Source organism: Triticum aestivum, chromosome 7B (assembly GCF_018294505.1).
Source record: "Triticum aestivum cultivar Chinese Spring chromosome 7B, IWGSC CS RefSeq v2.1, whole genome shotgun sequence".
In the NCBI taxonomy this organism is placed as follows: Eukaryota; Viridiplantae; Streptophyta; class Magnoliopsida; order Poales; family Poaceae; genus Triticum; species Triticum aestivum.
The window spans coordinates 738,372,142-738,389,142 of record NC_057813.1 but is presented as its reverse complement, the minus strand read 5'-3'; the positions used below and the strand labels follow the sequence as shown (position 1 = coordinate 738,389,142).

At 46.1% G+C, this 17,001-nt stretch overlaps 1 protein-coding gene across 1 annotated transcript; it reads left to right on the top strand.

Moving 5' to 3' along the window:
• Positions 1-380: 380 nt before the first annotated feature.
• Positions 381-3,276, top strand: LOC123161528 (uncharacterized). The gene is made up of 3 exons (XM_044579343.1): positions 381-2,019; positions 2,140-2,359; positions 2,456-3,276. The coding sequence occupies exons 1-3, from the start codon at positions 400-402 to the stop codon at positions 2,668-2,670; spliced, it is 2,055 nt and encodes a 684-aa protein (XP_044435278.1). The 5' UTR covers positions 381-399; the 3' UTR covers positions 2,671-3,276.
• The last annotated feature ends 13,725 nt before the right edge of the window (positions 3,277-17,001 follow it).

Genomic DNA, 17,001 nt, shown 5'->3' with positions numbered 1-17,001 from the left:
GCTAAGAGATGACCCATTGTAGACATGTTTTTTTGTCATCTCTAAATTACATGCAAGATTTAAGATAAGACTACCTTATCGATCATTGTACATGCCCTAAAGCACTCGTACGCACCTCAATCCAGAGACGTGATGTCGCTGCCTCAGCTTCCCAAACTCCCTTGCGGCTTCACCTACGTGGCGTGGTTGGAAACCAAGGTGGGCATAGCGAAACGTACGTGGGGCACACGTACGTATATGTTCGACCTTCGACGAGATCGGTCGGTCAAAACATCCGGACCCGAGTCGTGAGTCGTGACCCTTCCCCTCGTCGGTCTCGGACTCCCCTTCTACAAATTCCCCACCGGGACAAAATCTAGCCAACACTTTCCTTTCTCGCCAAATCGAGCCCACGGGAGGATGGTCGACGAGGGCGAGGTGCAGGCCGTGGGTCTGAAGCAGTTGCTGCTGGACTACTACCATGGCTATACAGCGATCATGGGCGACGAGGTCCGAGATATGGCGGTCCGCGACGGTGAGACGGAGATGATGCACTCTTCAACAATTCAGAGGTGGGGTTTTGAGATGCGTCGGCGCCGGAGGAGTCGGATCGAGAACTACGAGCCACTGGTGTGGCCATCGTGCTCCCACGGCGACAAGGGCGTGGAAGTCGTTCGCTCCATACTGAAACAGGCGACGGACAAGCCCATCGAGGAGGCCTACCTCGAGGCATTCCGCCGACTCCCCGCGGACGCCATGCCGGACCTCGTCGAGTGCACTTATCTCGGCGGCCACTGCATCGGCATCCTCGACCCCGTCTCCAACATCATCCTAAACAGCCTAAATCTGCTCTGCCATCGCCGTGCCGGCCTCTATTCGCCACCCGAGTACCTGATCCCGCCAGCACCTATCAACCCTCATATCCGCAAAACGTGGTCAGGGATTGCCTTTGACTCCTACTGTGCCCTCATTGCATTCATGCAGGTTTATTTCCGGTATCTCTCCCAAGAGCAGGCCAGGTTCTGCATCCACCTATCTGGTGGTGACTTGCTTGTTGCCATCTGCATTGCTGAGATGGAACTCAGACAGTCCAACACCATCATGCAGGAAAACCACATCGCAGTCTGCCACTCCGAACTCTTCCGTGACCGGGCCAAGCTTGCCCTCCGCATCGCAGCAATCAAAGTCGATCATCCGATGCCCGACGATCTTTTGCTGCTCTTCCAGGAGCAGCCCACGGAGGCCATGAGATCGTTGCTGCTAACATTGGAGGAAGGGCGCTGCCTAGGCGTCGATGACGTGGAAACCTTCATAAAGGTTTTGCACTACCAACACCTTATGGTTCCAGCTAACCAGCACCTCACGTTGCCTCGTGCTCCAAGCAGCGGAACGGACTCCGAGTCCTGCCCTCGTTACTGTTTCAACCTCAATGGCCAAGGAAGCAGCATGGCAGCAACACTTACCTTCCAGCACCAGACAACATTCAACCTTGCCAACTTGCGTTCATCCAAGGCTATATTCAGCAAGATCAGATCCTCCATCGGTCTCTTCCCGGGGTTCCACATGCACACTCCGATGGAGGTTGCCGATGCAGAGCCCACGTGCCAGCACATTGAGTCAATTAAGATGTCTCTCGTCGACAACATACATGCATTTTATGTCGAAGCTCTCGCCAAGCTGCCAAGCTCTCATCCCCAAAGGCTTCTCCGTGGTATACTGGTGGCAGGGCACTGCTATGGCATGTTGGACCCTGTCTCCAAGCTCTCATCCCCAAAGGCTTCTCCGTGGTATACAGCATCCATCCTGACCAAGATACTTAGAGATGGAGGAAACCCTCTCTGTGATGCCACCATCATAAAATTACACCTAGTGTGCAAAGACAAATTATCATTGCCATTGTATGGGATTTCTCCAAAAAATATTGGTATGGCAAGGTTTCCGGAGATTACAGCTATGAAGCAGAGGTTGGAACAGAAGCAAATCTTTCTTCGTGGAGAGCTTGACGAACTCCTCCGCCTCTACGCCATTCAACATCCTTGGGTAAGCTGCCTTTCTAATCTTGACCCTTATTAAGTGAAATGTGATCAAGTATGGTATTAGCTAGAGATGGCACAAGAATCATTTTACTTGCAGTTCTAATGCCGTTGACCGTTTGTGTAGGAAACATTGTATAATCTGGAAATGATCTGCGGTGTGGAGGAACATAGGGTGTTGTATTCTTATTGCTACCATGTTAACTTCCTGGCGGCTCGAGAGGGTTCAGCACCACGAGTCCTCTTTTTTGCTCAACTTCAGATGTCAAAATCTCAGAGCGAACAATCTGGTGGTGGTTCGTTTTGCTGCCCGCTTCCTTATTATGATGCCAACAATCCATTTCCTGGTAACTATATTTGTTTTTCTTAATTCAAATTGCAATACATAAAGTCTTTCTCCTGCCGTCTTAATACTCAAGCATAATCATCTATTTTTCTGATAGGACGGTGCTCAATTTGTGAGGCCGGTATGGGAAAAATAATACACCCTGCTTCTGGTGCTCACATCGGCCCGGTACACACAGAACCTACAAGTACAGTGGATTATGTATACGCGAATGCTCCAGTGTCAATGAAATGCTATCAGACTGATATGGATGACCTTGTTGAGTCCGAGTTAACCTACTGTACTGAACCATTGGATTACTTTTCTACTTAGTCAGAAGCTACGATGTTGTGATCTCTGTCCTGAAAGTTCCTTTTTTCAGAGGAACAGAAACCCAAGAAATTTAGGGAGGTCACTGAATGATAATCTTATAACTTGTGTTCCTTTTCGAAGCTAAAGCAGAAACCTCTATCTTGGATTCCAATGAGTTGGAAACAAAGATAGATGCAGAGATGCAGCTTAAAAAGCTTCTCCGTGAGGAGGAATTGAAGTGGGCATTGCGAGCCAAGGTTCGCAAAATCGTAGAAGGCGAGGATAACACTCAATTCTTTCACATGATTGCGAATGGGAAGCATCATAAAAAAAGAATTTTCCAATTAGAACAAGATGAAGGGACGATAGTTGGTCAGGATAATCTCAAAGATTATATTACCAATTATTATAAACAGTTGTTTGGTCCCCCGGTAGAGACTTTCGTGTCGTTGGATGAGTCTAGGGTTGAGGATGTGCCTCAACTTGAGACTGCCGAGAATGAGCTCTTGACTGCTCCTTTCTCGGAGAAAGAGGTGTTTGAGGCTATTACTCAAATGGAGAACAACAAGGCTCCAGGGCCGGACGGGTTTCCGGCGGAGTTTTACAAGAAGTGTTGGCATTTTATCAAGGGAGACTTGATGCCCATGTTTCACGAGTTTTTTGAGGGGCAGCTTCAATTGTTCAAGCTAAATTTGGGGACGATAACTCTTCTGCCTAAGAAGACAGAGGCTGTTCGGATTGAGCAGTTTCGACCCATTTGTCTGCTAAATGTGAGTTTCAAAATCTTCACTAAGGTGGGGACAAACAGGCTTACACAAATAGCACACACAGTAGTTCAGCCGTCCCAGACAGCTTTCATGCCGGATAGAAACATCCTGGAAGGGGTTGTTGTCTTGCATGAAACGCTCCATGAAATCCACTCCAAAAAACTTGATGGCGTAGTTTTTAAAGTGGATTTTGAAAAAGCATATGATAAAGTCAAATGGCCTTTCCTTCAACAAGCTTTGCGTATGAAAGGTTTTGATTCGGCCTGGAGAAATCAAATTGACTCTTTAACGCAAAAAGGGAGTGTCGGGATTAAGGTGAATGATGACGTGGGTCATTATTTTCAAACACACAAGGGGCTACGGCAAGGAGACCCTATGTCACCGATCCTGTTTAACATAGTGGCTGATATGCTGACTATTTTAATAGGTCGGGCAAAGGATGCAGGACAGGTAGGTGGCCTGGTTCCACATCTAGTAGACGGCGGGATATCCATTCTTCAATATGCTGATGATACTATCATATTTATGGAACATGATATAGCGAAAGAAAGGAACATGAAGCTGCTGCTTTGCTTATTTGAACAATTGTCTGGGCTTAAAATCAACTTCCACAAAAGCGAATTGTTTTGCTTTGGAAGAGCAAATGATGACCGGGACTCGTATCAACAATTGTTCGGATGTGAATTGGGTTCTTTACCATTTACGTATTTAGGTATACCCATTCATCATCGTAAGCTAACTAATATTGAGTGGAAATGTATTAAGGATCGTTTTGAAAAGAAACTGAGCTGTTGGAAAGGAAAGCTCATGTCATATGGAGGTCGATTAATTCTGATTAATTCGGTCCTTACTAGTATGCCTATGTTTCTGTTATCCTTTTTCTTGGTTCCGCTCGGAGTTAGGAAAATGTTAGATTTCTATCGATCTCGATTCTTTTGGCAAATTGATGAGCTTAAACGGAAGTATAGACTTGCGAAGTGGGATATTATCTGCAGACCTAAGGACCAAGGTGGCCTAGGTATTGAAAATCTGGAAATCAAAAATATATGTCTCCTTAGCAAGTGGCTTTTTAAGTTGTCATCTGAGACGGAGGCCACTTGGGCACAGATTTTACGCAATAAATATCTCTTTGCTAAAACCTTGGCTCAGGTGACTGTGAGACCTTCTGACTCGCCCTTTTGGAAGGGTTTGATGAGAGTTAAACAAATCTTTTTCAACAAGACTAAATTTATTGTTGGGAATGGTACCACGACGAGGTTTTGGGAGGATACTGGCTTGGGGAGACCCCACTAGCACTTCAATATCCTTCTTTGTATAACATAGTCCAACGTAGAGGTGCCTATGTTTCTACTGTTTTACAATCCGTTCCCCTCAATATCAACTTTAGGCGGACGCTTGTTGGAAATCGTTGGGAGGCCTGGCTCCATCTGGTTCGTCGTTTAATGGATGTCCGGTTGTCTTCTCACCCTGATCAGTTGCATTGGAAACTTACTAAGAACGGTGTGTTCTTGGTCAAATCAATGTATCAGGATGTCATTAACTCTATTGTCATCCCTACCTCCTTACATGTTTGGCAAGTTAAAGTACCCTTACGTATTAAAGTGTTTATGTGGTTTGTGCATAAACAAGTCATTCTGACTAAGGATAACCTTGCAAAACGTAATTGGGTAGGTCCGTCTCGATGTAGCTTCTGTGATCATTCTGAAAACATCAAACACCTCTTTCTCGATTGCCCGTTGGCTAAGATTCTGTGGCGGTCGGTTCATATTGCTTTTAATATTAGTCAGCCCACCTCTATTAGTATGTTATTTGGAACATGGCTAGATGGGGTGGATTCTGACATTGCAAGACACATTCGGGTTGGCGTTTGTGCACTTTTGTGGGCAATATGGAATTGCAGAAATGACTTAGTCTTTAACCGATCAACAAACATTCACTTTTTGCAGGTTATCTTCATGGCCACGGCGTTCATCCGTACGTGGTCGCTACTCACTCCGACGGAGGCCAGGGAGCGTTTGGTTACTGCGTCTACCCGATGGGAGATGATAGCTCGGGATATTTTCAACCGGTTTGGATGGCGGTCATGTAATAGGATAGACATGTATTGATCCTATTGTTTTGCCAGCCGGTTGTGGCTTTGGGCTTTTCTTATTTACAGATTTTGTTATAGTTTCTACTATGACCTTTCGGTACTATGCTACTGGTTTATCCTTTTAATAATATGAGCCGTATGCATCTTTCTGATGCAGAGGCTGGGGCACGTCCCCTTTTCCAAAAAAATATAGCCGGACCACCTAATACTAATGATATGATGCGGTGAATGGCAGACCATTTCTGCTATATAATGTGCACATAATCTACATTACCTTTAGTTATTACAATTCAATATAACAAATAATTTTGTTCTTTGTTCTGCAATATTGTTTGGTAGGATTAAATCAGTAGGCCGTACAACATGAATCATGGAAAATGATTATCTTATGTCAACATGAATCATAACAAAAGCACTTCAGAATAATCACAGGTTGCTGCGTGGCAGACCATAAACCAAGTGCAGAAACACGGGTACTCAGCTTACATCTAAATAAGCCAAGTATGAAATGAGAAACGCACGGCAAAAAAAGAAGATCCTTTAATTAATAATAAGCGGAGTGGTTGGAACAAAAGGATCTCGGCCTACCTACTATCTCGGCATAGCCCAAAAAGGCACTCGCCTTACATCTAGGCTCGGCAACGGCCATTGCCACGTGGCGATCATGAAGACTACAAACCACTCCATGACGGAGCTATCTATAACCCGAGCACGCCCAATAAACGACTCTCGGCTTACGCGTTCCCCAAAAATACTCTACAAAAAATAATTTTTAATGTGGATTCTTTGCGATATTGAAGGAGTGATAGGTGATTGTGTAAGTAAATGGTTAACGTTGAGTATTGATTATCGGTGTTAAATTTCATGGAGTCGTACACTCATTAATTAACATAAAAGTGGAAGTTGTTGGTATTAGTGGTGAGGTCAGAGTGTAGGGACATCTTAAAGTGGCACTCGCGTGCGTACTGATCATTGTTAACTCCTCCCAACCTCCCCCGAGGGGGCGCGAGGGTTGTGTTTGCTTCGAGATGGGATACTAGGATTCAGTAATAAGTATTTGAGTTCTTTATGACTAATGTGAGTTTTTGGTCTTCTATGCACTTCGGTAGCGTACATTACCCACTCTCACATCCATATTTTGCTAGCCTTTCCGGTACCGTACACTACCCACTCTCACATTGAGACATGGTGTATACTTCGCCAGTGCAACCAAACACCGTGGGAGTACTTCCTCTTGTTCTCCTACACATGTCTCCTAAAAAAAGCCAACAAACCTACCAATTATGTCATTTTCATAGCCATTCTTAAATATATTGTCATGCAACTTCCATTGTTAATTTGCATTACATTACTTGAGTTTCATTATCATATAGCGGGCATGGTATTTTCAAGGTCTGTCCATTTTTCGATGCCTTTACTATGATAGATCATTCCATAACCTGGTACACTGCTAGACATTCATTTGTAGTCATTATATTTTCTATGTTATGAGTAAATAAAAGTTTGATGTATTCTAGAGTGTTGCCCCTACTAGCACTCCCTGCAAGGTAGGGCATGCCAGGTGACCGTGTGGAGGTTCTCTAAGTTGGTTGGGGCCATTCTTTCGCCCCAAGAAAGCTAATTTTAGAGGGAACACAATGTAAAATATCAGCCAGGTCAGAGTTATGGATCTCTGGATATTTAAGAAATGGTGCTCAGCCACAGAAACAGTTCCGAAATAGAGAGAAAAGGAGAGGGGAGATCCAATCTCGAAGGGGCTCCCGCTCTCCAGAAGCCATGTAGCCAAGGACTAGAGGGGAGAGGCCAAGGACTAGAGGGGAGATCTAATCTCGGAGGGGCTCCTGCCCACCAGAATCCATGGAGGCCAAGGACTAGATGGGGACCCTCTCCGCATCTAGGGGAGATGCCAAGGACTAGAGGGGGGGGGGCTCTCCCCATCTTGGGGAGAGGCCATGGAAGAAGTACACCAAGGAGATGAACAATGTTGAGAACAGCACAACCCGAGCACCTGCACCTCCACCACCACCTACCTTCAATAAACTGGATCTACGGGCAGTAGCGTAGCTAATCACACCACCGGCAGGACCAATCACACCATGTAGAGGCCGTTGCCCAGGAAGACCAGCAACACCAACAATCACCACGCTGGCCGAAGCACACCACATGAGCGTCGAGCCCCCATCCACCACCAACGAACGGTAACCCACCACTCCTCCACTACACGTCAGAAGATAGCAAAAGTATGGCCGTAGAGAAAATCCATAGTGCCAAAGAGGCTGGAAAGTAAAGCAGGCGACCCCTCCCATTGGTTCCTATTGAGGAACGTAGTAATTTCAAAAAAATTCCTACGCACATGCAAGATCATGGTGATGCATAGGAATGAGAGGGGAGAGTGTTGTCCACGTACCCTCATAGACCGAAAGCGGAACCGTTAGCACAACGCGGTTGATGTAGTTGTACGTCTTCACGATCCGACCGATCAAGTACCGAACGCACGGCACCTCCGAGTTCAGCACACGTTCAGCTTGATGACGTCCCTCGAACTCCGATCCAGCCAAGCTTTGAGGGAGAGTTCCGTCAGCACGACGGCCTGGTGACGATGATGATGTTTTACCGACGCAGGGCTTCGCCTAAGCACCGCTACGATATTATCGAGGTAGACTATGGTGGAGGGGGGCACCGCACACGGCTAAGAGATCTCAAGGATCAATTGTTGTGTCTATGGGGTGGCCCCCTCCCCCGTATATAAAGGGGTGGAGGAGGGGGGCGGCCAAGAGGAGGAGGCGCGCTCAAGGGAGGTGTCCTACTACAACCGGGAGTAGGAGTCCTCCTTTTTCTATTTGGAGAAGGAGAAGGAAGGAAGAGGAAGGAGGGAGGAAGAAAGGGGGGGGGGCCCTCCCAATTCGGATTGGGCTTGGGGGGCGCCCCCTCCCTTGCTCCTTTCCCCTCCTTTCCACTAAAGCCCCCACGCACTCCTCCACCGGCGGATCATGTCCCCCACGTACTCCGCTGCCCGGCAACCCACACGTGCAACCACCTCTTGCATGTCAAGCCACCCTGTTGCTAGCCTCCTCCTTGCATTGCATATATAGCACGTCTACGGTCTCCTCAGTTCTCACATCTCATCTCAGTTCTCCAGCCAGCCGGCGATCCATCGAAATGGCTCCCAACTTCGGCCGCTCCATCTCCTTCCCTCTCACCCCGGCGAGGTCATTCTCAAAGCCGTCCCGCCACGTCCGCTCCGTTAGCCTCCCCGGCACGACCTCCTCCCACCCGCTCCTTGTCAACCTCAAAGCCCGCATCGCCGCCCTCCGCTCCTGGATCCAGCAGGACACTACGGCGTCGCTCCATGCCAACCTTGCCGCCATCCACACGCTCCACGCCGCGCTCGCCGACCTCCTCCGCCTCCCGAAGGCTGGTGCTGCGCTTCGATGCGCCACCGGCAACACCACCGACCACCTTCTAGACGCCTTCCTCCTCCTCGCCGACGCGCACCAGGGCTTCCAGGAGTGCCTCCTCTCACTCAGGCAGGCCGCCGACGAGTCCCGCACTGCACTCCGCAGAGGGGACACGGGCAGGCTCGCGTCCGCCTCCAGGTCCCACCACAAGACCGAGAAGGACCTTGCCCGCCTCGCCGCGTCGGTCTTCGCCATCTCCACCAAGTGCGTGAGCCTGAACCTCGTCGCCGTTAGCGGCGAGGACACCGAGATGGCCTGCGCTCGGCGGCTGCCAGCGCTGCGGCCGTGTTCTCGGCCGCCGCGTCCATGTCGTCTGCCGCGTTGTCTTGCAAGAAGATGTCCACGTTTATTCCGGCATTCGCCACCAAGAAGGCCACCGCACCGGAGACGGCGGTGGTGGCCATGGAGGACGTGGATTTTTAGTGCACTTGCACCCAGGCCCTGCTATCCTAGCTCTTCAATATCGCTTTAAGATCTGTGCGACACAACTATGTTTCTATATGAAATTTTCTTTGTTTTGCTTCTCCCACGTAGAACATATCTTGAAGTTCAAACCTATGCAGGATGGCAAAGCTTTCTAACTAGAATTTAGGATAAATCTTTCAGAATTTTTGGTTCGACATAAATAATAAATATATGATTTTTTTATCAAATAAAATGTATTTTGTATATTTATGTTTGACAAAATAATCTGTATGATTTATCCTAGATTCTACTCAGAAAGCTTTGTCACACTGCATAGGTTTGAACTTCAAGATATATTCCATGTGGGAGAAACAAAAAAGAGAAATGTATTTGCACGAATCTTAAAGCAGAAAATGGATGGCTAGATAGAGAGGGCCTGGGTGCATGTGCTCTAATATATATTTTCGTGGCCATGGAGAGACTGGACGCGCTGGAACGGTGCTTCCACGAGTGCGACGGCGCCTGCGACTTGGTGTTCAGGAGCGTGGTGCAGACCAGAGTTTCACTGCTCAACATAATGACGCCCACCATCTAGTCATGTATACATAGAAGAAAAAGTAGAACTTAATTAGCTAGACTATGTATATTTTGCTGATTTGTCACTACACATTGTACATATATACAGAGAAAAAAGATAGTACAAAGAATAAGATTTTGCTACACTTGTTCAGACTTGTGCTTCTTGACATGAATAGTACTCACAGCAATATATCCAAGCTCTTGCGAAGCACTTGCCCGTTTCATTTCCAGCCAACAATTCAGAGCATATATCCAAGCTCTTGTGGAGCACTTGCCCGTTTCATTTCCAGCCAACAATTCAGAGCATATATCCAAGCTTTTGTGAAGCATAATCGCCCAAAAATATCAAAAAGAAAGGATAATCGCCAAATTAACAAGCTTACTTTCAGATCTATTCAGTCGTTATCGATCCTAATTTACGGACACCAGTGTTCTCCCAAAAAATGGAACAGTTAAAATATGCAACTTGACCACACCTTCAAACTAAACAAACTAAGTAGTCCAAGAAGGAGTAAATGGATAAACGTGATGCAGCACTTACATGTTTTTGACTGCGTCGATGATGTCGTTGATCCATTTTGCTTAATTTGACATTAGAACCGCAGCTAATCAACACTGTCAGAGGGGGCACTTGGAATCTTAACACCGAAGCAAGCCAGTCTAGCAGCTCTAATCGTGCTAGGTTTCTTGGGTTTGTATAGAGGGAAATTTTGGTTTTAGAAAAATTCCACAAATATGTACATTTCTTGCTAACATGGTACTGATCATATTGTAACGTGTGATGAACCTGTTCTGAACACTGTCCATAACACAACTGAAATGATGACAAGGTTCCAAGGAATGGTTGCCCTAAATTTTTATGAAAGGAGGCGTTGCCCGACTTTAGCGAACTGGAGACCTTAAGGTTTTACATCCCCAGTTCGATGAGAATAAAATACACGGTACAGATTCTCAGATGGACAGGCTCAATGCCAACAGACCCGATACAGCCGAAACACATGCCACACTCAGAAAAATACATGAAGATATGATCATTCGCCAGATCCAGGGCTCTCTTCCCTGAGAGCTGAAGCATGTCTGCATAGCTTCTGGTAGAGGATATCAATGGTTGATGATTCCACGGTCCTGCTGAGTTGCTTGAATACTTGTAAGAACATAGTCATTTTGTAGCTAGTCCAGCAGCAGAATGCTCAATAAAAATTCCCCAGTTGATGAGTGAAGATTCCAGATAGCCGCTCCCAGCGCTGAAGGAAAAACTCTACCCATCACATAATACCTCCATCGAGGGATACAACTTTAGTTGCGTCGTCGTATCTGAATTCAACTAGCGAGGACCAAGTCCGATGGTTTCCACACCAAACAACATACATTTCTCAATCAAGACAATTTCATCCAAGAGGTGTGAAGAGAAGACTTGCTCAATCAATCTATTGACTGTCCATACGTCGTTTTGCCTTAATATTGTCGGCCTGTCTAGGGTCTTACAGCTAATCAAAACTGTCAAGCTCGACACTAGGAGTTAATATAAACAGCAAAACAGGTTCTGATCTAAGCTCCAGCCTTGCTAGCTAGTTAATTTCATCCAAGTGGTCAAGTTGGGGATGCACTTGCCTAGCTCTCCGATCTAGGATCTCAAGCATTTTAGTGGTAGTACTAGCTACACTACTGGAAAATTCCTTTTTGCCGAGTGTCGACGTCTTTACCGAGTGCATTTCGTTGGGCACTCGGCAAACATATCTTTGCCGAGTGTCATTGAAAAAATACTCGGCAATAAGGCGAAACTCGGTAAACATGTGCTTTCCCGAGTGTAGTGGACAAAACACTCGGCAAAAGTGGTGCATGGCAAAAAAAAAAAACCTTTGCCAAGAGGTACACTCGGCAAAAGGGTGTCTTTCCCGAGTGTTGCACTCGGCAAAAGGGGTATTCACTTCCCTGCATTGTTTTGGCTGTCGAGATTGCATACGACCTCGGATGAAGATGGTCCAAAAAGCAAAGTTTTTAATTTTGACGATACGAATAATCTTCCTGTTGAGTACTTTTTCGTTTTAGGCCATATTAATTACTCTTTTTTCCATGCCAAAATATTGTCTTAAATGCCCAAGGTGATGACCATATTTTTTCATTGTTTATTATAATGTGCCCATATTGGACATATAGGCGCATCTTGCCATTACAAACGATGTTGCCAAGTGATTTTCCAACTTTTTTGTACAAACAATAATTTTTTCACTTTCTAAGTGTCAAAAATGGTATTTTTTTGTGTGAAGCAAGTACAAATAACATGGTGCAAAATGGCACCACTTCGATTTCCACAGTAAGTAGACCTTATTTTGTACACAATTTCCAAGTTTAATGGATTTTCTAGATTTCTAACTACTTTTGCACATTTAAATTGCTTTATGTCAATTTCCCGAAAGTAATTCAATTTTGAACTACAAGTGTGTGATAGCTCTGTCCTAAAAATTAGCAAAAAATAGTTTTAGGTACACAAATAGTCATTATATGGAAGAACCACTTAAAGTTTTGAGATATTCAACCCCTTGCCATGAATAGTCATGCCGACTATTTTGACCCCGTTTTGGAGGAAATGAAAGAAAAAGAATAAAAATTCAAAAAATGTGATCCTTTCGCATGGAGTCCTCTTATGTGTACTAGTTGCAAGGAAAAATAGCAAACTTTCAATATGAGAAATTTGAAAAAAAATCCTTCACAAAACAGGCTATCGCATATGACCTTTCATGGCTTTCAAGCCAAATGACCAAGGTGAAGTCATATTCATTGCGTAGTTTATTAGAATGTGCCACGCGCTGCCGTTGCGCCTGCCCTTTGCTGCCGCCGTGCGCCGTCCCTGTCCTGCACGGCCGCAGCGCCGCCGCCCCTGCCCTGCGCTGGCGCCGCGCGCCGCCCCGCCGCCCCTGCCCAGCATTTTTTTCATAAATGTATTTTTTTGTGTATATGTGTGTGTATGTGAATATATGTGTGTACATGTTTATAGTATTTTTTTTCATAAATGTATTTTTTCGTTGTATATGTGTGTGTATGTGTATATATGTGTGTACATGTTCATAGTATTTTTTTCATAAATGTATTTTTTTGTCAATTTATGTATATGTTCATATATATAGATTATTTTAGTTTATGTTTAATTTAGTTTCAGATTAGGAAAATTTCAGATGTGTAGCTATATTTATTTATATGTGTAGTTAATTTAGATGTTGTAATTTGTTCATAAAAATTGTGCACTTTTGTATAGAAACTTTATTTTCTTCATATCTACGAAAATGTAGAGTGAAAACGAAAAAAAACATATAAGAAAAAACAAAGGAAAAAATGAAGAAGGAAAAGAAAACCGCCCGGCTCGGCCACCACCGCGTTTTCATAAAGTGTTTTCACAGCATTTACGTGAGGGGGGACGTCAGAAAAAATAAGAAGAGGAAGAAGAAGAAAAAAAAGAGGAGAAGAAGAAGGAATAGAGGAGTGGAAGACTTTTTTTCTTCTACTCCTCTATTCCTTCTTCTTCTCCTCTTTTTTTTCTTCTTCTTTTTTATTGCGAACTAGGGCAGAGGGTCGAGGGTCGGGAACTAGGGCAGAGGGTCGAGGGTCACCCTTTCGACCGTGATAACTTATACCACCGGAGCACCCCCGGCCCTCTCGCTCGACCAAAACTCTGGAGGACACCCAAACCCTAGAAAAAACGATGTCGGTTTCCTACCCCCTCCCGCCGTGCCCCGACCCGACAAACTCTCTCGAGGCCACCCAAATTTACCAAGTTAAAAGAGCGTTGTCGTCGAGGCCACCCCAAACCCTTGAAGCATTGTCGAGGCCACGCCAAACCCTTGAAGCGTTGCCGAGGCCACCCCAAACCCTAGAGAAGCAGCGTCGGGGCCACTAATAGGATTCCTTATTGTGATTAGCTAGCTAGTTCTATGTTTACCACTAATATATTCATCCGTCATGTTTGAATAATAATTGCCATGTTGTAAATATTTGCAGAAACTATGGAGCACCCCAGAGATGAAGCAACAAAAGCGATGTTGGGGAACATAATTGCAAAAGGAAGTCATGTCGTCTTGTCGTTTCTCAACGACACCGAAGGTCTGGAAGGACAGGGTGAAGAAGAAGACTATGATTATGATGGCTCCGGTGACCCATTAATGACGGTACAAGAAGAAGGCTATGATTATGATGGCTCCGGTGACCCAATGCCGGTACAAGAAGGAGACCGTGATGACGGCTCCGGTGACCGAACCGAGTCTGGCCAGGTATATATATTAGTTAAGCCTGTGTTGACTAGCTAATTGATGCATTCATTGTTTTCGTATGTACACATATTAATTAACTCTCGTCTTTCTTCGTTTTTCTAGCCCTCCGGATTGAGCACAACTTCGGTAAAGAGACGAGGCCCGAAGAAAAAGTTACGCCCGGATGAAAGGTTTGAGATCACACCAATCGCGCGTGATGGCAAGCCGATTGAACCGTACCGGACAAAGGAAGCATTTACTAATCAGTGCAGGGTTCTTGTTAGGGACAAGATCCCGATCAGTATCGACCAATGGTTAAAGCCTAAGAAGGAATACCCTGAGGTTTCTTATGTCTCTGATATGCAGAAAGAAGATCTTTGGACAACGCTTAAGGCAAATTTCACCCTATCGCCAGAGGAGGATCCGGAGAAGCCAGTTATAGAGCAATTGATCAAGGCTCATGCTCTTAAGAAGATGGCAGAACTATTCAGGAGGTGGAAGAATGAGTTGAAAACGTTTGTCGACAAAGAAATTGCACCAGAATTCATCGGCCGGTTTGAGAAGATAAGAGAAGAGATCACTGGCCCGCATTTGTGGCCCACAAGATATCGGCCAAGAGTAAGAAGATGTCAACGACAAACAAGAAAAATTCTGCGAAGAAGAAGCATCACCATCGCACGGGGTCAGGTGGCTACCTCAAAGCCCGACCGTTGTGGGCCAAGGCTGAGAATGACCTGATTGATAATGGGGTCGTACCAGAGACATTGAACTGGCCAGACCATTGTCGGACTTGGTTCTTCGGGGTTGGTGGAACCTTGGACCCTGTATCAGAGAAGTGCGTTTGGACGGACGAGCAACTGTGAATACCCGTCACGAGGCTTCAGGAGTATATCGAGGCAGCGCAGCAAGGGACATTTGTTCTAGACAGAGAGAAGGACGAGCTCACAATGGCCCTCGGGAATTCTGAGCACCCTAGACGGACACGAGGCACGCCGGGCTCCGTTCCATGGAAGGCTTGGTTTCCGGACGCAGGGGGTTACAAATGCCAGGAGAGGAGGAAGAAAGTGGAGCATAGCCAACTGCAGGCGCTGCACGCAGGGGTAGCTGCGATAGAGGAACGAGAAGCAAATCGCAGCAAACGAACTGCCAAAGCTTCCCCTGAAGCTACCCCGCCATCTCAGCGGAGAAGCAGCGTGGCTTGCACCGAGCAGCTTCAGCTGGAGCCTGTCTTCACGGCTCCTACTAGCTACCCCGTGGATGCTATCACAGAGTATCAACATTGCCACATTATGACGCCATAGATGAAATTGAAAGTCAAGGCGGCTGTTGGCTCTGTTTTACCTACTAAACCTGGCGCAACCTACCACTGCCGACCGATTCTAGACGGATATGCTATGGTGATGGTGGATGAAATAACGGAAGGATTTGAGGACCTCGAGCTTGACCATCCTATGGGTGAAGGGGAGATTCGGCTGGGTTCTTCTCTGAAGACTCCATGCCTATGGCAGAAGGAGCTCATCAACCTTCTGAACTGGACGCCTCCGCCTCCTCCTCCTCCTCCGGTGAGTCAGGGCACTCCGCCTGCTCCTCCGCCTCCTCCTCCAGCGAGTGATCAGGGCACGCAGCCTCCTTCTCCGGCGCATGGCGGCACTCCGCCTCCTTCTCCGCCTGCACCGGCGCGTCCGAGCAGCTAGCTTCCTCCTTCTCCACCTCGTCAACAAGGCGGAAGAGACCCGCGGATGACCCACAAGTGTAGGGGATCTACCGTAGTCCTTTCGATAAGTAAGAGTGTCGAACCCAACGAGGAGCAGAAGGAAATGATAAGCGGTTTTCAGTAAGGTTTTCTTTGCAAGCACTGAAATTGTAGGTAATAGATAGTTTTGTGATAAGATAAATAGTAATGAGTAACAAGTAAACAAAGTAAATAAGGTGCAGGCAGGTGGCCCAATCCTTTATGTAGCAAAGGATAAGCCTGGATAACTTCTAATAATGATAAAGGAGCTCCCGAGGACACATGGGAATTATCGTCAAGCTAGTTTTCATCACGCTCATATGATTCGCGTTCGGTACTTTGATAATTTGATATGTGGGTGGACCGGTGCTTGGCTACTGCCCTTACTTGGACAAGCATCCCACTTATGATTAACCCCTATTGCAATCATCCGCAACTACAACAAAAGTATTAAGGTAAACCTAACCATAGCATGAAACATGTGGATCCAAATCAGCACCTAACGATGTCATGTTGTCGACGTTCACATGACACCACTAGAGGATAAGACAACATACATCTCATCAAAATATCAAACGAATACCAAATTCACATGACTACTAATAGCAAGACTTCACCCATGTCCACAGGAACGAAAGTAACTACTCACAAAGCATATTCATGTTCATAATCATAGGTGTAATAATATGCCTTAAGGATCTGAACATATGATCTTCCACCAAGTAAACCAATAAGTACCAACTACAAGGAGTAATCAACACTACTAGCAACCCACAGGCACCAATTTGTGGTTTTGGATACAAGATTGGATACAAGAGATGAACTAGGGTTTGAGAGGAGATGGTGCTGGTGAATATGTTGAGGGAGATTGACCCCCTCCCGATGAGAGGATCGTTGGTGATGACGTTGGTGATGATTTCCCCCTCCCGGAGGGAAGTGTCCCCAGCAGAACAGCTCTGCCAGAGCCCAAGATTGATTCCGCCAAGGTTCCGCCTCGTGGCGGCGGAGTTTCGTCCCGTAAGCTTGCCCACAATTTTTTCCAGGGTAAAAGCAATGATATAGCAGAAGATGGACACCA